Below are 22,367 nucleotides of genomic sequence, written 5' to 3'. Positions count from 1 at the left end.
GTAACTCTTTATTGTATCGCCAGGTACTTGAAGCAATTTGCATAAAATAACAAATTTAAAAAGTCATATTATGTAAAAAGAGGCAAACTTAAAACGCGGGAAAGACAAAAGAGCATCGCAGACACACGCTCGGAACATCTAGTGTATTTTTAGGGAGAAAAATCTGTAAATAAAACCTGGTTAATGTCAAATGACAAAGCCAACTAATCAACAAGCAATGACTTCCTCGTCGCAAACACACCTTTAACGACAATCCCAGAAAAGTATATAGACCACCCTTTTTTTGTATTAGAGAAGTGCGACCGTTTAGTGCGTCTGCGCCCGCAGGAGGAGAGAGAGAGAGAGAGGAAGAGATTTACATAGGAAGTAGAGGAGGAGCAGCATCATCACCTGGATCCAAACCAGCCTTCAGGCCTATTTATGGGGACACTCCCTTCGTCAGCTGGGCGTTGACATCCCGTTCTGGACGTCGCTTCGTGACGGTGATTATGTCGTTTCTCGAGATGTCGCTGAATTCGCCGCCGTATCGCGTTCCGTGGGCGTTTATTTTTAGAGATACCGTACCGTCGTTTCGCCCTTCCTTTGAATTGATTAAGAGGATTATGTGCCCACCTCCTGCAGGAGGATGAGGAGACCTGCCTGCCGAGGCCTTGCCCACCCTCCCCTGGAGGAGGGAGAGGGTGTTGTGATGGTTTTCGTTTGTCCTTGTTGAATATGCAATCGGCATGGTGATGATAGGATACTTTTTGCAAGTGACTGGGTGTCTATTGCATTTATTTAAGACAAGTCGTCCTGTGTGGTCGAAGCAATGCCTTTGGGGGTTGTCAGTTTGAGCTAGGCCTACCTAGGCCTGGTCTGTTGGACTTCAGCCTTGCCCATGATATGAAAAGCGGCTGTTTCCTATGTTAATTTATCCTATATCACCTCGTACAACTTATTCTAGGCTCAGGTTAGACTTGCCGACCTGGGGTAGGCAAAGCAGTGTAATTTTTGCTGAGGAAACAACTTCGGGTTGGTTAGGAAGGCTAGGCCTCGTGAGCCGAGTCCAGGTAAACCCTTGTTAGGAAAGTTGTATTAATGGAGGCGGGGTTAGTATGCAGAGTGGAGATACAGTGGGGCGGGGGCAGAGGGTAAAACTTTAATTGCGTGGCATGATTCCTGCCAGTCGCCAACCAGGAAGGTTACCGCTTTTTGCGGATTCGCCCCCAGCCAGGTCAGGGCATGCCGCCCTAAGCTAAGCTTGGTGGGTAAGATCTGGTTAGGTCAAGACCTGGCGTCATAGAAAGGTTATGTCTGTTTGTGTATGTGGAACCTGTCCTGGTCGATGACTGGCGGGAATCTGGCCACGCAACTAAAGTAAAGTTTTACCGGGCAGACCCCCCAGCCAGGTTAGGGCATATCACACTGTCAGGTTAGGAAGGTAAGGTCTGGTTAGGCAAGGACACGGCATTCTGTGAAAGGTTAGGTTTGGCCGTTTTCATGGTCGGATTTCTCCCTACCCTGCATCCATTCCATGGGAGGACTTCCTAAATTATCATAATTCTTAGTTAAAAAAAAAATTTGATAGGCTTGGATGCAAAGGCCTATTAATGCAAAAGTTTTGAAGCTGCACTATGCCCTTATATCAATTGAGCATTGTAGTCCATAGCCAGACTTGCCTTAGTAGCCAGTCTGATTCTGTGGCAAGCAGAGACGTAAGGTGATATGTTTGTGTGTGTGTGTGTAGAAGAGAACCATATAGGCCTACGTCTGCACAAGCATATGACATGGAATACTGAACTCGGCTGTTCTGTTAATTTACCAGTTAGACAAACACATCACCTCAAATCCAATCAATTGTTCCTGTAAACATACAGACAGGCAAAATAAAGTGAAAACATAACCTTGGATATTAAAAAGAGCTATTTCTTTTCAGAAAATACTGTGGATGGTATGCCTAGGGTGTAGAAGATGAGTGTCATGGAGGGAGTTGGGGAAGATGGTAGGCCAATGGGTGTAGAAAATGGGTAGGTTTGTGGTGTGGGGGAAATGAGATAGATGTTTGGGTGTGAGAAATCAGTGTCTGTAAGTGCTACAAATGAAGGCTGGTAAGTTTGAGAAATGAATAGTGATACCATGACGCTCAGATGACCACTGAGCATCATTTGTAGTAAAGTGGAATCATTGGAAGGGGGGCACATAGGTGACAGATTTTTTACTTGCAAATTACTTAAAAATTGACCGTCTGGAACGACCCAAGTCTTACTTTTGTGGTCATGGCTAAGCATGAGGGCTACTTAGAAGGTCATGAAAGTTGCAGGAATATATTAAGCTACTTGCATGTGGCCAGCATATGGGGAGGTGTGCACATGAGTTGGCTGAGGGCTTGAAGATAAATACTTCGAGGCTATACGTTAGTCTTGAGTGATTTTGGCTTTTCAGATGTAGTTGTTCACTTTCCCTATACTGTACTCATGCCCAAGATTCAAAGGCAAAGAATATAGTAGATATTGGTTGTTATATTTACATCATTACATATACAGGTAGTTCCCAGGTTACAATGGGCTTGGCTTACGACACTCTTCAAGTACATTCATCAAAAATTATTTCCTGGGTTACAACGCATTTTCTGCGTTTATGACACCGATCAGACAGAAGAAATATGGCTCCAAAAAGTGGAGAATGGTCAAAATTTGGAAGTTTTTTGATGAAAAACTCAATAAAAATGCAGTTTATGTCATTTCCAAGACACTCAAATAATTAAAAGTAAGGTTTTCGTACGATTTTCAATGATATTTGGGGTTACAACAATTTTCGGCTTACGATGCAGTGTCGGAACGGAACGCCTGTTGTAAACCAAGGACTGCCCGTACATAGATGCAATTTAGATATGTATCAAGTATTTCTACCAGTTCTGAGATTTTTTCATATGTGCTAAACCAAAAACTTTGAAAATGATTGATAACACAATTGAAGAGGAGTTCATGTTATGAAATCCCCCCAAAATTGTTAAAGTTCATGAATTGTCTTTCTTGTAAAGTACAGTCACTTTTTGAGATAGCTAGTGTAAATCTTCCATAGGTCAAGATGTATCCCAGTAAATATCACTGCCACACTTTTTACTGAAGGTTAAGGGGAATCCAAAGGTAACAAGTTCTCCATTCAGGTAGGATGTGGTTCCCTACGTTAGGCTAGATTAGGTTAGTTTAGGGTGTGTCCTCGTAGTTATCAATGGGTTGCTGTTTTAGTTTAGGTTAAAAGCTTAAAAGTGCAGTTTTGTAATTGATTGGGTATAAAACGTTCTGTCATATTTCTGTGCTGTGAGAAAGTATTTACTATATTTACATAAAAAATGTTTCATTTAATATCAGTGTAAGATAACATTCAAATGACAGCAGTCAGAAAATTAGACTTCAGACCTGGGTTGAAGGATAATTATTGATTAAATGAGATAGGAAATATCTGTTCATACAATGGCAAGAGGAAAGGTATATAGTAAACCCCCCGTATTCACGGTCTCACTATTCGCGGACTCATATAATTTTCATGACTAAATGCACTTTTTGTGATAAAATTATTAAAATACTCAGGTATAAGCATTTTTAGAGTTTTTTTTGTGTTTAAACTATCAAAATAGGCGGTTCTAAGTGTTTTTAGAGGGGTTTTAAGTATTCGCGGATTTTAGCTATTCGCGGGAGCATGCAGTACGCATCCCCTGCGAATACGGGGGGTTTACTGTACAGTGTAGACGTTGGTCCAACATTTGTTGCTTTTTTTGTGCAAGATGCATAATTTTGAAATTGAATTACATTATTGTTATAAGTAGTTCAACAAGACTGACGTATTCCATTTCTAGAGTTCAGTCCAGCAATATTTCTTCTCAGCAGTTCATTTCTTAATCTACTTTTTCTAACTCCCCTTGTGCAGTATATCCATGAAGATGAACAAAAGCTAGCTGTATACAGTAGTATTATACTTTCCTGTCATTTTGGAAAGTTGACAACTTAAATCCTTATAACTAATCAACCCCTGCTGTTCTCACTTCGTTACTGTTGAAAGCATGTGGAAATTAATTCTTAATTTCTTCAGCACCCACTTTCTTAAACATTCTTTGGTCTCTGCCTGTGGATCATTAGTGAGGTCTCCACAATTATGATTAATATGTTGTAACAGTCAGAACAGTAATTCACAGTTCTAGACTCTGAGGTGTAACCTGAAGAGGTTATTTTTAAAGGATGGGTAAAATTATGGACAGACAAAGTGGAAGACGTAGCACGGGAGGTTGTGTAGATACCAAAAGATAACACATGCAAGACTGGAAGCAGGAAGAAGTCAAGCTGGGTACTAGATGATGGGGTGAGAAGCCTTCAGTAGTAGAATTTAGGAAAAAGCTGTTGTCAATAATTTTAGTGGTCTCCTCTCCAGATACATGTGATGTCTTTCCTTCCTATTTTGTCCCATTATTGTTGACAGTACAACATCAGTTATGTGTTGTACTGTCATCAAAATTTTATCATATGATGATCCCTGAAGGTACTTGTGATTGCAGTTTTATTGCCCTGCCACTATTTTTATGACAGTTTATCTTCTTTCAGGCTGAAGAATGTTACGAGCTTTGTATACATACAAAGGAACTCATGCCCGCACACTGGGCTTCCAAGTAGGGGAAAAGTTTATGGAAATAGGACCGTCAAGAGATCCAAATTGGCTTCATGTTACCAGTGAACGAGGAACTGTTGGATATGTCCCAAAAAACTACATGTCTGCAGATGATGTGAGTACAGTATTGGGATGGAATGGAAGGTCTTCAGGCGTGTGAAAAGTATATTTTTCATAGTTTTCATTACAGTAATATTACTAATTAGTTAAACTAGAAGTGTGTATTTTTTGCCTTAATTACCATCTGGTCTGGATCCTCATATACCCTTTGTGTTAGATTTACTTTCTCTAATTCTGTAGACAATTACTGAAAAGTTGAAAGCTTTTTCTCAAGCCTATGGTCAGTCTTACTGCTAGGTTCTTGATGTTGTCATTTTCAGTTTTGTAATTAAATGAATTAAAAGACCAACAATTATCTTCGTGATTTTCCATCAATTTTATAAATCTACAGGCACCTCCTGTTGATGTCCTGGAGTTTATTGATGGCTGTATTGAAGCCACTCATTTAAATGCCAGCGAAAGAGGAGGAAATTATACTCGAAGTGAACATGATGCCCTGCATAAATTGGTTGAGTTACGGCAAGAGTGGTATGCTAAATGCCCTCCATCAGTCCACCCAAACAAACGACCAGCACCACCTCCCCCTCAGGTTAGTAAAATAACTTCATTTGAATCTTAGTTTTGTAGATGATTCAAATTTAAATTAAGATGTTCTTATATGGTACATAGTTATTCAGTCTTTTAGTATTTCTTATAACTAAATTCTTTGTAAATAAGCTTCATATTCTTTTTAGAGTGAAATTATTAGAGGATTATGATTTGTTAGCAGTTGAGTTTTTAGATTCCTCCAAATGTACAGTGTACTGCGAGAGTTTATGAGGCAAAAGTATTTGTAATTTTGAGCGGGTTTATAGCAGGTGTGTCCAGGCAAGCTTTAGCATATCACTCACAGTACACTTTGTCTACTTGCAGCGCACAACTTCACAACTTAGTGTAGAAAGCACCTCAAGTCAGGCTAGTGTTGGTAGTTTGCCATCCCCATGCTTGCCAGGAACTCCTCGAACTCCGTCAATTTCTGCCAGTGGGTCTTCTGCCAGTTTAGTTTTGCCGCCAAAGGAAGAACCTCCCACAGGGCGGGGTACTGAAGCTTCCACCAGTTTTATGGCAAGAGGAGAATCTTTAGGTAATAGTTAATGGTTGTATGGGTATGTATAGGAATATGAAAATAGCATTGGGTTGATAATTCTTATTGCTGAAGTGCATTCTGTCCATCTTTGTAATTTATCTGCTGTGAAGTCAGCGCTTGGGAAAGGATCTTGCAATGCATTACTGTATAATATCATACTCACAACATGATTGTTATCATTATAAATTGTACAGAGTAGTTTACCAGACCTCTTAGTCTTACAATTGATGTAAAGGCCTAGCCAGAAAGATTTTTTCTTGAATAAGAAGTGAATTCTGGGGTAGGGTAAGACAGCAGTGTTGGAGGAGACCAGAAGAGAAGATTAAAAGAAAAAGACAGGAAGTAATCCAATTAGGGCAAAGGAATGCTGCACAGAGCCTTGAATGTAGTCTACAGTGTGCTGTGTAAGGCACTCTGTAGGCAGGTTCCCCCTGCAGGAACTTGCAATGACACTCTTAAAATAGACTGGGTATTTTAGTTTTCAGACAAATGAAAAGCTGGAGCTTTTGGGGTATGGACTAAAATGCCTATTTTATACAACAATGAACCAATGCTTTACTTGAACTTACAGACCAAAAGATTAATACAAAGACCCAAACTTCATTTAATGTATGTTTCATTTGTTATGTTAATTCTAAACTTATGCATTGTATAATGATTATGTATAATCCTGTAGTAACCCTTCTGCTGTACAGACCCCCACTATCCAGTCTGTAACATAGTTTTAACTCTTTTCTAGTTACAAAGATTTTAAAGTAATTTCTTTTTCAGTACCTTGTTGGTCATCTGTGCACCACAATGTTTAGCAAAGTCATCCATAGTTCATTTAATATGGTGACTGTCTCCACATGGATATTTTGCCTGCTACATTTCTGTACATCATTGTATGGAATTATTCAAGTTTTTTAACTGTACCAGTATTAATTGTATTTGCTGATTGATTTTTGTGGTATTATTAAACAAAATCAACCAATCAGTCAGAAGTCCTGATAAACTTCCCAACTGAGACATTCTATACATTCTACTTTTTAATTAATTATGCTATCATTGGATTGTTCTTGGTACAGGGTTTTATTTTCACACATACCCAAGCTCCCACTCACCCTTGAGATCAGTTTGCCCATCTTAACTAACAGGAAAAGAAGTTGCATGCTGATGAAAATATATCTAAGCCACAGAGAGGCTTGAGCTTGAGATTCACCCCCCCCATATGCTGGGGTAGCACTGTCAGTGCACCTCATATGATGCACTGTAGGCATTACTTAAGGTTTTCTGCAGCGTGCCTTCGGCCCCTAGCTGCAACCCCTTTCGTTCTTTTTACTGTCTCTCCTTTCATATTCTCTTTCTTCCATCTTACTTTCCACCCTCTCCTAACAATTGATTCTTAGTGTAACAGGCTAGGTTTCCTCCTGTTACACCTTTCAGACCTTTTACTGTCAATTTCTGTTTCAGCACTGAATGACCTCATAGGTCCCAGTGCTTGGCCTTTGGCTGAAATTCTATATATATATATTCAATTAAATTGAGATTCACCGATTGCAGCTGCCAACCTTATAATTTCAGTTTAGATGGTCTGAATGCCTTTTTGTGGATGAAATGTATGATATAGTACAACAAAAAATGTTAATTGGTGTGGAATTGATTTATTAATAATGAGTATTATGGTATAGAGTAAGATGAGCATAATGATGTTTTCCAGTTGGAGATGAAAGCAGCGGCAGTAGTGAAGGCCACGATACAAGTATTGGGTATGAATCTGAAATGAGGAGTGATGTTGACTCTGTTGTCCAGACAAGTATCAAGTAAGTTGCAATTTTTTTCCCTTGTATCACATGCATTATTTTTAATAACAATGCAGTTTAAATGTGGCTTCACTGATGAGTTTCACTGTATTTAGGAATTTTTAAGTCAGTTACTAATTAAGTCAAATGCAGAAGTTATTTGTCTTAGTCATAAAAATTCAGCTTAAATTGGTGAGACCATTGTTTCATCACAGTACCATCAGTCATGTATGTGCCCACATGGTCGTATAACAAGTCAAGTATCATCTTTGTCTCAATACGAAGGTGGCCATTAATTATTATTTTCATTACTTTTCATACGCATGCTCTGCTGTAATTCTCCAGTTCATTGCCTTATTGCAGAATCATGGATTATTATTACTATTTAACTCATACTACCATTTTTCATCAGGCTAATTCATCATTCTTTTCAGCCATTTTATCAAATCTGTTTCTTGAGTAAGCAAAGAGTGTAGATTTTACATCTGACCAGTTACTGTTCAGTTTTTAACACATACTTTGGGTATCTCTGGCTTTTGGGGTACGACTAGCTGTTAGTATTTACACAGTTATTGGCTTATTCTGAGAGCTTTGCTTTATCGTAGATAGTAATCCAATGGGTTTTTGGTGCTTTTCTTTATTTTGTATATGATTTTTCCCATTTTTATTAAGTTTTGATGATGGTAAAGTTGATTATAGTTGTTATAGTTAATTTTTGGTATTCAGTATTTTTCTTTGCCCTACCTTCCCAGCATTAACTATCTGCTTTGTTATACTGTATATAGGTGGGCTTTTTGTTTTATTATACTGGATTGTTTGTGTTTTTTGTCAACAGTATTTTCAACTTTGTGCTTTTTGTGCCCTTTGTTACTGCTGTGCTGTTTTGTGCATACTACATACCTTTCTGTTGTACCCTAGAAAACCAATAAAAACATTTCAGGTAACCTGTCATGCTTTTATTTCATCACTTGACACAGACCTGCACCTCTTGTGCAGCAGCAGCAGCAGTCAGCAATATTAACTTGATCTCTATCTTGAGACATTCTGTTAAAAGTTGCTCAACTAGTGGTCATCTTTTGCAACCATAGATTTGTGCAGTGGACATGCCTACTTTTACTTCCAGGTTAGCTGCAGAGTCATTTGCCTCTTTGTTAATAGTGAATGAGTGGCAGTCTTGAGTTATTAGAACCTTGTTTCCTACTCATCAGTCCCCAAGTGCCTGCTGTGACTTGCAGACACACACACATGAACTATGTAGTGCTCTGAGAAAGTAGGCTTCCCACCTAAACTGTGGTTTGGGTACATGCATGATTTTTGGGATTGTGATGAAAGAAACAGAGTTTTTATTAAACAAAACCTGTTAGTCATATAACGAGTTTCCACCATGCTGTCCCACTAATTTTGTAGTCTATTTTCCAGATTGTGCAAAAAGGGGAAAAGGTGGTGCAGGGTTGTTAGGCTACCTTACATTTGTTGCCAAGTAGACAAAATATGATTGAGTTTGGGGACATTAGAGACCGCAATATTGTTAAATGTATGATAGATGAATTTGTGTGAAAAACCAGTTTGTTTAAAAAAAAAGTATTTTGGTTGTTGATGCAATACTGTACTGTACTGTTTTTAGGCTCGACTTCTGTTAACCATAAGGACCTAGTAAGTTATTTCCCATTAAGAGATCTTGATCAGGATAAGCTTTTTCAGTACTGTGATCCTTTTCAGGTCTTTAGTGTCCCAGGTGCCAAATGATTATCTTAGAACACTTGTAGAAGAAGTCCGCAGTAGTACAAGCATCAGTTATACCACTAGTCATCAGGTGAGTATGCTTTGTTTAAGAATATACAAGCTATAGTATAATTAGTGAAGTTTTTTATGCTGCTTTGTGTACAGTCTTCAGAAAGTTATGTTCTCTGTTTAGATTTAGGAATAGATGATGGCATAAAGCATATTCAACATGCTGTAAGCCCTTGTTTAGTTGCACCAGTATGTTGAAGGGGGTTGCAGATACATCCAGGCTGCAGTTATGGGAATAGTGACTGGGCTAGCCTAGGCTATGCTAGCCTTAGGCTAACCTTGGCTAGCCTCTGAAAAATACACTACCTTAAGAAATTTTATGAAATCCAAAGAAATTTTAAATGTTCATGATATGATAAAATTGTTGTGAAGTTCCACGTTCAAATTTCCCACACACAAAGCAACCCAAAAATATGATGTTCAAGCAAGCAAAGTATTTCCATCAAGAACTTCGTCTACATAGCCTAGCCTTGTCAAACTTTTATTTACGATCAAGAGCGATCATCAGACACAAGAAATCTAAAGGTAGTGTTTGTAACGTATGTGTGACCATGTGTATATATAATGAATGCTTTGGATGTACAAATGACAATAAAATAAAAACAGTGACCACCCTAACCAGAAAAGCTGAATGTCAGTGCACAATATAAGTGTGATGCTATTGCACTTCGTTTATTTTAGACGTTCCTGTAATTTATGTTTTGACAGGTCCTGTTTCTAGTTTGCCTGGCTTAGCAAAGATATTTTTGGAGCTCACATCTAGACTGATCCTTGCTTAACACATCCACCCACATAATGTGTACTTCTATTCGCACACATGCCATTAAGTGTGGTTACATGCATATAACTGTTCTTACTGTTAGAGGAAGGTTTTACATAAGGGACTGTAAATTCTCTCTCTCTCTCTCTCTCTCTCTCTCTCTCTCTCTCTCTCTCTCTCTCTCTCTCTCTCTCTCTCTCTCTCTCTCCTCCAGGTGGACTTAAGCTTTTGAAGTACCTTAATCTTGATGTTCTTTAAGGAATTTTTAATTGAAACTATGCTACATAGCAAAAGGTTTATACAACACAGATAGGTATTTAAATCAATTCAAATATTTCTCAGAAAGACCATTGTATAACCAGTGATGAGTGAATGTTATAGGATACTGTAGTTTAAAAAGACTTGGAGACAAATTTATCAGCTCTAATCAGTTAACTTCTTTATTACTCAAAGCATCCATACATAGGTATTCCACATTGTTCAAAATGTAGTTTCAGTCATTTAAGACATAAATAATATTTAGATTATCATTTTTTATACTAGTTTTGCTTTAGTTCTTTTGTATATGTTTTTATATTACTTTAGGGTGTATCTGGTGATCGTAATAATGAAGATGGTTCTGGGACTTCTGGAGAGCATCAACATCCCCTTGGTTTTAAAACAGCACAGAGGGTAATAATGCACATGGAATGGCCCTCAGAGTGTGATAAATCTCCATTTGAAGTGTTCCTTATCCCTATACCCCTTGATATGCAATTCTTGTTCTGTAGTTTTGGGTTTTATGTAATGGTTGGAAAATTCCTTATCTGGTTGGAGTCCTTTTGGCCTCTTTTCTTCACCGCTGGGTAAAAGCTTGTGTTTTGAACTTGACCTTTCATAGATGCTTATTGGTTAAGGAATATACTCACCTCTGAATTGAACCATCAAGATTTACAGTCTATTTAATCTAACATGTTTGTAAGATTTCACCTTATTATTGATATTGTGTATTTAGGCTTTTATCTCCTTACCAAGTTAAGATTTTTAATTGCTAGCATGCCAAGGGTTTCATCTTTATAAAAAGTTTTAGACTGGAAGAAGGGTGCATTTGGATGTAATGAAGAAGGAAGTATTCTGTCAGCTTTTGACACTAATGGAGAGTAATTCTGTAGAAAAGACCACCCATTTGGTAATACTGCACTGCATTGATTGCTTCCTATGATACTCTTTGCAATTACTTATGCATCATTGGGTTTGTATATGCCATGATCCCATGGAAGTACTTCAAGGGGTTCAGGAAATTGTTTATTGATTTTTATGGCATCTTCCTAATGTACTTAAACTTTTTTTCAGGTTGTGGAAGTTGTTCTCAAATCTTTAGGGTCTACTTTACCAGTTTTAAATCCACTTTGTAATTACATTTTGTGCAGCAAAGGTGCAGGTAGGTACTTTAGTAATATCTTTCAAGAATACATTTTGTAAAATTACTTGACATTACTGTACTTTTAAGTTATTCAAAGAGAAAGGAATTTATTAGAGGTACCTAATATCGTCTAGGTAATTCAAATATTGGGTCTGTAGCGTTGTATATATTCTCCACATTCAGAAAGAATGTATGAGACTAGGTGTCATCATTTGCAAGACATTAGGTTTACAGTATTTAGAACACTGCAGAAACATGAGTGTCATGTACTTGTTTAATTATTGTTACTGCAGTGTATAGGAAGATATGAACGAATACCAAATGCTTTTTGTTTGAAGTATGTGGTAAAAACATGTTGTCAAATGTTATTACAGATCAAGTGGATGGGATCAGTGAGCAGTGGCAACAGAGCTCTGATGGCCGGCATTTAGTAGAACTACTAGAGAAATTGCGTGAGTGTAAAGATGACGAACAGCAGCGATCGTGGGCGTTGCATGAAGATGAATACACAATAGCAACACACCTTACAGATCTTTTAGATTTACTGGTAAATATGGTTGTTTTTGAGTTTTCAAAGATTATTTTTAAATTCTGTACTGCCGCTAGGCTTTGTATTTTTAGCTTCAGATTTTCTCTTATTTCCACACTTTTTCCTTCCACTACTTTTTCTTGTTTTCTTTGGGCTTTGACTACATTGAAGCCTGGGGGTACAAGTCTCAATTACTGATATGAAAAAAATTTGCTGTACTGTCTATTGTGTGCATTTTACAAGTATTGTAAAAGCTGGTCTACATTTTTACACTATAATGAGCTTTGACACAAAGTAATTTGAAGATTGATTTCAGGTATGATAAGACAGTATGATAATTTTATAAGTGAACAGAATTTTGAATTTAGATATGCCAAATATTGTAAACAGGTTATTTTGTTATGTGTTTCAAGAATTAAAAGCATTGCTGGTGAATTTTATGCTTAATGAAACTTTTAATGTTGAAGGTATGAATGTAAAATGCTTGCTTTGCCAGTTATGTTAGGTTTTTGAATTTGAAAAATGCAGAGGATGTGTAAAATTTTGGTTGGTTTAACTAGACTCAGTTGTATGCACCACATTGAGAGATCTGTCAGTAGAGGAAATCACATTGGCTTCCATGGTAGGTTAAATGTGCATAGTGTAGTTGTGTGTGTGTTGTTCAGTAGCTTCAGATTTATGTTTTTTCTTGGTAGACAATGAAATGAAATCTTTTTGTTAACTCTTATTGAAGATTTTCAATAATCTACCCTGAAAAAGTTATAAGAATTCTCAAATAATATATTTTCACATTTAAAGATTTATAGCCATTGCAAGAGTGCACATTGCATAGATTATTACCCTACTACCTTATTTTTCTCATATCTGTTGAATGAGTTTTAGAGAAGGCATTGAAAAATCATTCTTTCATTGTCAAAAGTATAGAGTTTAACTTTTGAAAATAATTTTTAATTTTCAAGTTTAGAGTTGAGAATATTTGACTTTCAAAGGCTATAACAACATATTTATTTGTGTAATCTGGGAAGAATTATTATTGTAGAAATTTCTTAAGTGTTTTGCAATGGATTTTAGTCAGAGGATATCACATAATTTCTGGTACAGTGTGGTCATTCTTTTTAACAATAGTTGTGCATTCAATTCAGAGCAGTACAGTATATTCAGAAATATCCTCTTGGCCTTTTCAGAATAATGGTGATTTAGTGGTTTGCCGCAGTGTATTAGCGCTCGATGACTTCCGCCCACTATTAACTTTAGTACAATATTATCAAATGGAAACAAGATGGCCACTTAGGAAGCTATTACTTCAGGTAATGATATGAGACTAAACATTATCATGATGTCGTCCTAAGTTATCAATTATTCGTATAGATAAAACCTTCATCACTGATTGCATGTTAATTAAAAGGAATAGGTGGTTAAAAAATACTGGAATTCTAAGTCATTTACTTAACTTCTCTTCTGAAATCATTCATTGAGTATTCAAGTTCATACCTTGAACCACTACATTTGACATTGTCAGATTTCTTCTTACTATATTTAGGGATTAAATTAAAATCAGAATTTAGAAATAATGCTACATCATACTTCTCAGATCTCTCTTAGACTTAAGAATAATAAATTTAATGCTTTTCAGGTTTTTGGTGCTGTATGCCAGATGTCAGCAGCTAATATATCATATCTCTCTGCTTCCGTATTTCCTGTTGAGCTTACAAGGTAAGACTATCGGAATGCAGAAGAAACTGCTTTGTATGCTACAACTTGGAGCATATTTGAGAAGGTCTACATTGTTTATGTCAAAACACTTTTTGCATCTGTAAAATGGACCTTTATAAATGCCACATGCACTTCAGTGGCCTTTAGGTATTTTTTACATTTGCTGCAAAGTAGACGTGTTGCTGTGAACATTAACTATTACATTATGTAATGTAAAAGAGGAGCAGAATTCATTCTTGAAGTGGCAGAAAATTAGAGAAATTATATCATAGCTACTGAAGACAGAACCAAAATATGCGACATTAAAGAATACAAACATTTTGCAAATGTTTATGATCCATTCTAAAACTAAATTGGAAAGTGAAATGCAGGTTGTTAGTAAGGTTGTGTGGATATCTTGTTGAACCTAAATTAAAAATTAAAAATCCTCTTTAAAGTTTTTAAGATATTTTTTGTAAATTTTTTGTTGCTTAATTTTTATGCTGTGATGAAGTTTGCCGTTAATAAGAATGAAAACGTTGTTAAATACCGTATATTTTGGGTAATTAATGATGATTATTTGTCAACAGGGAGATGCTAGATGGAAACTGCAGCTTAGAAGTGTTAAGATATACATCTCTGGTCTTGGGAATGGTGCTTTGCATGGGTGACACTCTTCCTTATCCACATTTCTGTAAGAAATCTCTGTTAAGTCTATTATATGTGTCTTGTATTTTTTGAGCAATAAGTAATGAAAAGTACCGCCTGTTTTTTATTTCTCTGCATTTACATCTCAAGTATGAATAGTAAAGATTTGTAGCACTGTGTAAGGTGTTTTCTCCTCCTTATCATTGATTTGGTGTTTCTGATTGTAACACTCTATAAAACTCATCTGTAGTGGTTTCCAATTTTCAGCTGATAATGTAATGTTATGTATTAGAAACAAACCCTTGAAAGAAATTATATCAGAATGTTTCAACATTTTCAGTTTATCCATTTATTAAGTTTTGACAAGTTGCAATGCATTCAACAGGATCTCATACATTCGTTTAAGAACAACCCTTCAAGCCAGCTTCATGAGAGATAAGAACATATAGTCAGAGGTGTGAGCAAGCAGACTTATTAATACTGTTTTGTCATTTTCTGCACCTCATGCAATATATGATTTTGTTTGTTTTTCAGGTGTTATGAATGAGAAGTTTGTAAAGATACTCTTAGATGGCATTGAAACCTACAATGAGGATCCAGATAACGAATCATTAGCCGAATTATACCTAGCCCTTGTCTTAGCGTTTAATCTTCAGTATACTATTCAACCGCCTTCACTGGAAGCCGCCCAAGAGCCACTGTCTCCACCTCCTGACTCTTTGGAGTACTCTGATGGAACAAATGAAATCAAACAAAATGATAGGAATTCTGTTGAAGTGAATAATGTAGATCAGAAGACCCCAAGAGCTGATTCAGAGAATTTAGTGTTGAAGATGCTGTGGCACAGAAAAGAGACGAAGTACTTCACTGAAAAACTTTTGTTACTCTTTAACAGAGAAGGTTGGTAATGGGATAACTAGGGTATCATTGGGTTATTGAAGTAACTTGAATGTGACAGGAATTTGTATAATGAAGTAACTTAAATGTGACAGGAATTTGTATAATAATTTCATGATTTTAATAGGTTAATTAATGACTGTTTGTTGATAATTTACTGAACAGAGGACCCCTTGGCAATGTTTGATCATGAACCCCGCCCACCAAACTCGGTGTTGAAGATGATGCGAGATTTATATTCCACGAGAGCAACCGCATCGATATTTTATACTAATGATGAGAAGGTGGTTTGTGATATTATTATTCGTCAACTTACTGATCTTCCTGCAGATGATAAGGTTAGTAGATTTAACCTGAATGCAGTGGCGGATCTAGGTAATATTTTTAGGGGGGGCACTTGGCAGTTGGCATACTCAGAGCCGTCTTAAGTCTTACTACAATACATTAGATGTACTCCAAGATTGAATGTTATTTATTTGTTATTTATAAGTAGTTTTTTGTAGCTATGGTTAACTTTACATCTGTGAAGATTATTATTATTATTATTATTATTATTTTTTTTTTTTTTGGATTTTGGGGGCACGTGACCACAGGCCCCTGATCCGCCACTGCCTGAATGTGAGTTGTGTATGTGTGTATGATAGTTGCCAGTGTGGCCATTTTTTGGTATCAAAAAGGTGTCGCTGAATGTTGACTGAATGTATGGACAAATACCTATGACTCCTTTGACCACCTTTGAGAGCAATTACAAGGAAGTAGTAGATTTCTGTGTTATGAAAGTTGCATATTGATTTCTGCTAATGCCAAGTTTCTGATTCTATTAACCCAACTTAGGTACATCCCAATCAATCTCTGGTAGTTTACTTCTAGCTTAAATTACTGAGAAGGAGTTCATTTCATATCCAGTGCCCTGTGAAGAATTGTTACAGTGCTTTGCATGGGCCTTATTGGCCCCACATTACATTGTGTGTGTTTTCTTCTTTTTATTTCTTTTCTTCTATCATGCCACTGTCCTAGTTCAGCTTATTATTGTGTTAATTTTTACACATTATTTAAGAACAGAGCCATTGGGCAGCCCTATGAAAGTCTAGAAATTTGACTTGGTAGTCTAGTAAGATTATAAAAATCTAAACAATTACCAATTACAGGATCAGATGTCTTGAGAGTGCAAAATGCCCAAGTAATTATCATGGGCTGGCCAAACTCCTCTTCAATAGGATTCAGCAATCCTCTAAGTCTTAAGTAATAGCAGTTCATATGCCCTTTGCTAAATTTGCAGGTGAATTCTTGTGGTGTTGTGTTTAATTATAAAATAACAGGATCATTGTTCCCTTTGTTTAACAAACTTTATATTGGTATAATAGATACTGTACAGTACTGCCTTAATAACGTGCTTTGAGAATGGAACAGTGAAATCCAAGACTGTTTTCTGGCTGACTGTATTTTCTTCTTGTTCATTTCTGTTTGTTATTTTGTACAAAGAATTCAGGCAGTAGCTAATGCCTTGATCACCTTAAAAGAAAACTAATTGTCCAATGTGTATCTCGGAATACTTTCAGATTCTAATCGCCATTTCTCACTTGCAGTACTTTGGTGTATCATTTCATTTGTCAGATGATAACTGAAGTTTTCATTATGTTCCCAATCAGTCATTTCTGAAGTAATTTTTTCATTTAATAATAATAAATCCTCAGTAGTGTTAAACAAGATCATCTTCACTGGGTGGCACTGCTTGCACTAATGGTGAGCAGTAAGTTCATATGGATTATATATAAAATAATGTAAAGATCTTTGTTATAGATGGAGGAGTGGGTGTGGTTACTATTATGACTTGTGATAATAATTAAATATTACATACGTTATTGTATTTAAGATGTTCAATGTCTATAGACATGTTTAAGCATTTTACATGCACAGAAAAGTAAAATAGATATTGTATACTAATGTAAATATATGACTGACTGGTGCAAATAGGAACCATATTTACCACGTTTGACTTGCAGACAAGTTTGACGAAGCTAGACTTAGGAATGGATTTCGTTTGTAAGCTTATGGCTGCCACTACATAAAACAAAATAAATTTAGATAGGTTGGACAGACTTAAGGATGCTGCGTAAGTGCTTTTTCGCTGTAAGTTAAAATTAAACTGATCCTTGAACACATGCACACTGTGCATGGTTATGCATCTGAACATATACTGTGATCTTTAAGTTAAATAAATTTTTCCACAGCGACGAAATGAATACTTGCACTTGATGGAGGGAGTAATATTAACGGGAGGTTGGATGGAGCATCAACATCGTCTTAATGAACTTCGCAACAGTTGCTCAAACATCCTTGCTGAAGAGGAACCAGTGTCCCTGGATGATCAAAACCTAATTAAACACCTAATGGATGTGCATCCTCTGTTTTTTAGTTCATAAGCCATTGTCCTGAATACATACTCAAATTTAGGACTTTCAAAACCCATTGTAAGACAAGTTTTATAGTCTTTTTCGATTGTGCAAGATATTAGTGTTGCCCATGAAATTAGGAAAGGTTCAAAAGTAGGCAGTTATATTATATCGCATTGGACCTGTGAATACTCCAGTTGTAATATCACCATTCAGTCCAACAAGAACATATTTTTCTGATCTCTTGGTAAATACAGTATGATTATTAAGCGTACAGTTGTACCCCAGACTAGATTAATTGTTGTCTTAGTGGGAGAAGATGCTACCTTTAATTGAAAATTATTTCTAGTCTTTTTTTGTTGAATATTTGTATTTTAAATCAAGAAATCTCAGAGGTGTACCTTTATTGATTTTATATGGCATCATCAGAGGGCCTGTTGTGAGATTTGTTGAATGCTGTATACTGTTTAAAAGACATGATTCGTTGAGTAACCTTCAAAACCAGAACTTATCAAATATCTTGAAAGGGCACAATAATATATATATATATATATATATATATATATATATATATATATATATATATATATATATATATATATATATATATATATATATATATATATATATATATATATATATATATATTATATACATGTATATATAATATATATACATGTATATATAAGACTTATTGGGTATATTCACACAAAAGATTGCTGGTAATATTTTGACTTGAGATTCTAGTATACACCATAAGACGCCAGTAATATATGACTCACTGAATAATTAATACTGTTCACGTACAAAAGTACAAGCCTTTTTTTCTAAGTTGCAGGATTAGTTACTTCCGTGCAGGGTTTTTCATGACCACAAAGAGGAAAAGGTCTTAAAAATACTCTGTTGTTTATTATACCTGTTAACCAGTAAGCTTGAAAATAAGTGTAAAGAGGTTTCTAGTTGAATGTATGATTTTTGGGCCATACAGCCCAGTGCTGGTGCCAGGGAGGCCATTCAGTGCCAAGGTCTTGAATTGCTAAACAATATTTAGCGAGAATCATCTGCCACAGAACCTCTTGGTAATAAAAATGGAAATGTGTGGATTTTGGTGTCTGGGTAATTATTTTGGTGTCATTCGTTATCATTGCCACCATTATCATGTGTAGGTACAGTATTTCCTTTACAGGATTAGACATTGAATTTCTCTCTCTCTCTCTCTCTCTCTCTCTCTCTCTCTCTCTCTCTCTCTCTCTCTCTACAGTCTTCAGGTCTTTCACTTTTTGACTGTTTGAATATTTGAATATATAATTGGTGTCAGTTTTCCTAAACCCTCGCTCCATAATTTTGTGAGCCTCCCAGTTGGTCACCATCCTGCTCATATATCAACTATTTTTCTGACAAACTTTCCCCCTTTTCTGTCATGGCTCTTGTTAACACATCTTTTTGCAACCACCTCTTGTGAAATATGGTCTCCACATATCCCAGCATTGCTTCAAGTGAAAAAGCATACTGTGTAAATTTTAACCACAGTTGTCAGTCATAGCATCCTCCTGCATTCTGTATGCTATGACAGGATAGGACTTTCATATGAACATTTCAAAAACCGGGAATGTGTGATTAATTTCCATAGCATTTACAGTATTGCCACATCAGTACTGTACACCATTTTAGAGGTTGCAAATATTGAAACATCAGTTTCTTATGAGTAAATGTGCAGCATTTAATGTATAAGGTCAGATCCTGTAGAATTTTTTTTTAGAGTAGATTTGTTTGTTTGTAGTTTTCAGTTACATATTAGTACCTACAGCATTTGAGCCAGGCTTACTGGATAAAATTTAAGATTGCCATTGGTGACATCTTCTCCTACAAGAGCCAGTCTAGTTTATGACTGGGAGTATTTTTATCAATTATAATTCCATTTACTAATAGAGTTATACTGATACAGTACTAAAATACTTTTTAGATCATTTGAAGAAATCCTTATAATCCCAGGGAAAAGTTACTCCATCACTTTATTGCATTTTATACTTATGTTTTACATAGTAATAAATTCCATTCCCAAATTGTGTAACAGAGAACAGTATTATTTGACTTTTAAATGCATAGTGTATTTATATTGATTGTTAATTTATGCTCTGTAGTTCTGTACATAAGTTATATGTTGACTTTATAATTTTTATAGTTTTTAAATTTGCAAGTTTTTAGTGGTAGGATAATAATTTATCTGTATTATTATGGAGGGATGTTAAATGTACATAGAATCTCTAAAAAATGACTTAATGTCTATGCAAATATGAAAGAATATGCATTACCAACTATTTTTCTGATCATTAGATAGCTAGCTAAGTCATAGGCTGAAGCCACTCATATTGAGGCGGATTCTTGCGGTTCTGATCTCATTCTGGATGTTTAGTCATTTATCTGCTTTCTGTCTTGGAACCCCATTGTTGACATAGCCTGATTGTTGTTGTACTTACAAACATAGATTTATTTTGTGTAACTCTGGGTTGTTGGAGACAGTCCTGTAGGTTTACCAAAAAACTCAATGGGCTGGGTACGTTGTTCAGCTGTACAGATAACACTGATAATAATCACACATATCAACAGTCTTGTATTGGCAGTCCAGGATCTTGTCAATTATTTTTGCAGCCATGAAGACTTTAATGATTCTTTAGTGATTGTTGTATGTCAGAGTTTTCAATTAAGTTATTTGTAAAGTAACTAGTTTGGAATTTTTATGAATGACCCCAGTTAAATTTATAGAGTTCAGGTGTACATTTATTAATAGCATTTTTCTCAACTGAAATCTGTAAATATTTTATTTGTCTTGATTTTATTAATATGAATTTAGAGACTTCGAATTGATTTTGAGGTACATAATTGCCAAGTTAAAATATGGTGTCTGGGAATTATTGAGATGTGTACTGTACTGATCTCTGCTTAAGTTCGGCTACAGTATCTGATGTTTATTGGTCAATGACTGCTGAATATCATGCTTATACAAGTACAATGCTATTTCGTTAATGAAAAATTGCAGTCTGAAAGACATCTTGAAAGACTTTTTACAGCTACCAAATTGAATTAAAAAAGTAAAATATCAAACATATTAAAAGCCATTTTTGCTATTTTTATACTCAAGCTTTGGGGACAGTTTGAGAGCATGCTATGTCTTATTTCAAGGTACAACATTTGGACAGTGGAAGTGTAGTGAAGAGTTGATAATTTTGTGTGTGATTACCGGACTGTCTTGTATGTTCATGTAGACGGAGTCCCTCAACAGGAACTGAGAAAGTGAATAATCATTCCAGGTGAGACTTCCAGCTTCATATTACCTCTCTTTACCGAACATTTGTGCTGAGTAGGTAGGGTGAATGCCACTGTAATGTGCCATACTATCACTCAACTGCTTATTTATTGACATGAATTATAGGCTGAGAACATCAAGCTGTTATAGTGCTTCTCTCATAATACTCAGAGTCCATCTATAAAGTTTAATCTTTTATGTATTAGCATGCTAATCATGTATAAAATTACTTACCCTAGATAAAATATTCCTGTTTATTCAGCAGTAAGTAATAAAACCTGAATGCCATAGAAAGTCCACTTATGATATTGCAATACTGATATTCAGGACGGCTTAGGTAAACTCTTTAGGCTTGTAATAGGAAAATATAAATTGATGTCTGCTTACCAGAACAGTGACATGCATTAATAGAAGATTATTCATATGTGTTTGCAACAAAGAGTGATAAAAGGTTAGTGATGATGCCTTTGTAACAAAAATTAATAAGGTTATTGATTTATTTCCAGTGAGATTTAGAGACTATTAAGGTTTTTGCTCGCAACAAATCTTCGGAAAGATGACGATGTCTCGGGTTGCAGCAGAGGAACGTTGTGGATAACTGATGTGTGCTGGAAGAAGAAAATTTCATAAGGTTGTGTACTTTTGTCCAGTTCAACTCTTCAATACGTTTGTAGGCTTGGACGCTTCTGCCGTTATGAAAGCTAATTTAAGAAATGCACCCATCTTTGGTATAGTATGGATTTAGAACGCTATTGCTTGAGGAGAATTTCACATTTGTATAGTAAGAGAGGTGATGGCTGTTATTACTACAGCATATGAATTGTGACTGGTCTCTTTAAAATGTTATTGTATGTGCTGTGAAGTTTGGCTGTAGAGAATGCTGGGAATAGCTACTTATGCATGAGTGTATGGTTAAAATATGTTGCAGATATTTGGGGAAAAGATTTTTATAGTAGATTCATGTGATATATATCTGTGATTCAGTAGACAAATCTTTGGGTTGTGGAAATTTGCAAGGTAGCTTGTGATATTTGGAGACAACTGGTTGTGATGGAGGTAGCTAGAAAGTAACGAAATTGTAATTCGGATGGTTTACGTACACAGAAAATTGTTACTCAGTTTTGTGAAGTAATGTTCAAGTTTCAGTTTGGGCTGTAGTATAACTACTATTTGTGGCCTCTAATGCAGCAGGAGGAAATGTAGTAGCTTGTATCCAGTTTGTAATACAATCTAGACTTCGTTCAACTCGTGGCCTTTGGCACATTAGCTTAAGTGCAGTTGTTATAGGGCCTCTACAGGCATCAAGAAAATTGGTTTGGATAATTGTTTTCAGGATCCAGCTGCTG

The 22,367-nt window shown here is 35.9% G+C and overlaps 1 protein-coding gene across 4 annotated transcripts; it reads left to right on the top strand.

Annotated features, from left to right (window-relative positions):
* The first annotated feature begins 127 nt into the window (after nt 1–127).
* On the top strand, nt 128–21,660 carry LOC136851509 (NCK-interacting protein with SH3 domain). Of its 4 annotated transcripts, XM_067125645.1 has the most exons (16): nt 186–482; nt 4,575–4,753; nt 5,090–5,287; nt 5,611–5,821; nt 7,524–7,626; nt 9,325–9,418; nt 10,742–10,828; nt 11,489–11,576; nt 11,933–12,105; nt 13,272–13,394; nt 13,721–13,800; nt 14,370–14,473; nt 14,962–15,327; nt 15,490–15,662; nt 17,556–17,795; nt 21,528–21,660. In XM_067125645.1, the coding sequence occupies exons 2-15, from the start codon at nt 4,583–4,585 to the stop codon at nt 17,745–17,747; spliced, it is 2,163 nt and encodes a 720-aa protein (XP_066981746.1). In that variant the 5' UTR covers nt 186–482; nt 4,575–4,582; the 3' UTR covers nt 17,748–17,795; nt 21,528–21,660. The 4 variants fall into 4 exon arrangements, with proteins under 4 accessions (XP_066981747.1, XP_066981749.1, XP_066981746.1 ...); XM_067125646.1 differs by lacking the exon at nt 21,528–21,660 and having other exon boundaries at nt 128–263; nt 17,556–17,895; XM_067125644.1 differs by lacking the exon at nt 21,528–21,660 and having other exon boundaries at nt 17,556–17,895.
* The last annotated feature ends 707 nt before the right edge of the window (nt 21,661–22,367 follow it).

Source organism: Macrobrachium rosenbergii, chromosome 23 (assembly GCF_040412425.1).
Source record: "Macrobrachium rosenbergii isolate ZJJX-2024 chromosome 23, ASM4041242v1, whole genome shotgun sequence".
In the NCBI taxonomy this organism is placed as follows: domain Eukaryota; kingdom Metazoa; phylum Arthropoda; class Malacostraca; order Decapoda; family Palaemonidae; genus Macrobrachium; species Macrobrachium rosenbergii.
This window is presented reverse-complemented; position numbering and strand designations above follow the sequence as displayed.

Bases quoted from the DNA above. Each gene is read 5' to 3' on its own strand.
- LOC136851509 (XM_067125645.1), top strand. From the start codon at position 4,583: ATGTTACGAGCTTTGTATACATACAAAGGAACTCATGCCCGCACACTG. The intron at 7,627-9,324 runs GTAAGTTGCAAT...GATCCTTTTCAG, and splicing joins GTTGTCCAGACAAGTATCAA to GTCTTTAGTGTCCCAGGTGC. The intron at 14,474-14,961 runs GTAAGAAATCTC...TTTGTTTTTCAG, and splicing joins TCTTCCTTATCCACATTTCT to GTGTTATGAATGAGAAGTTT.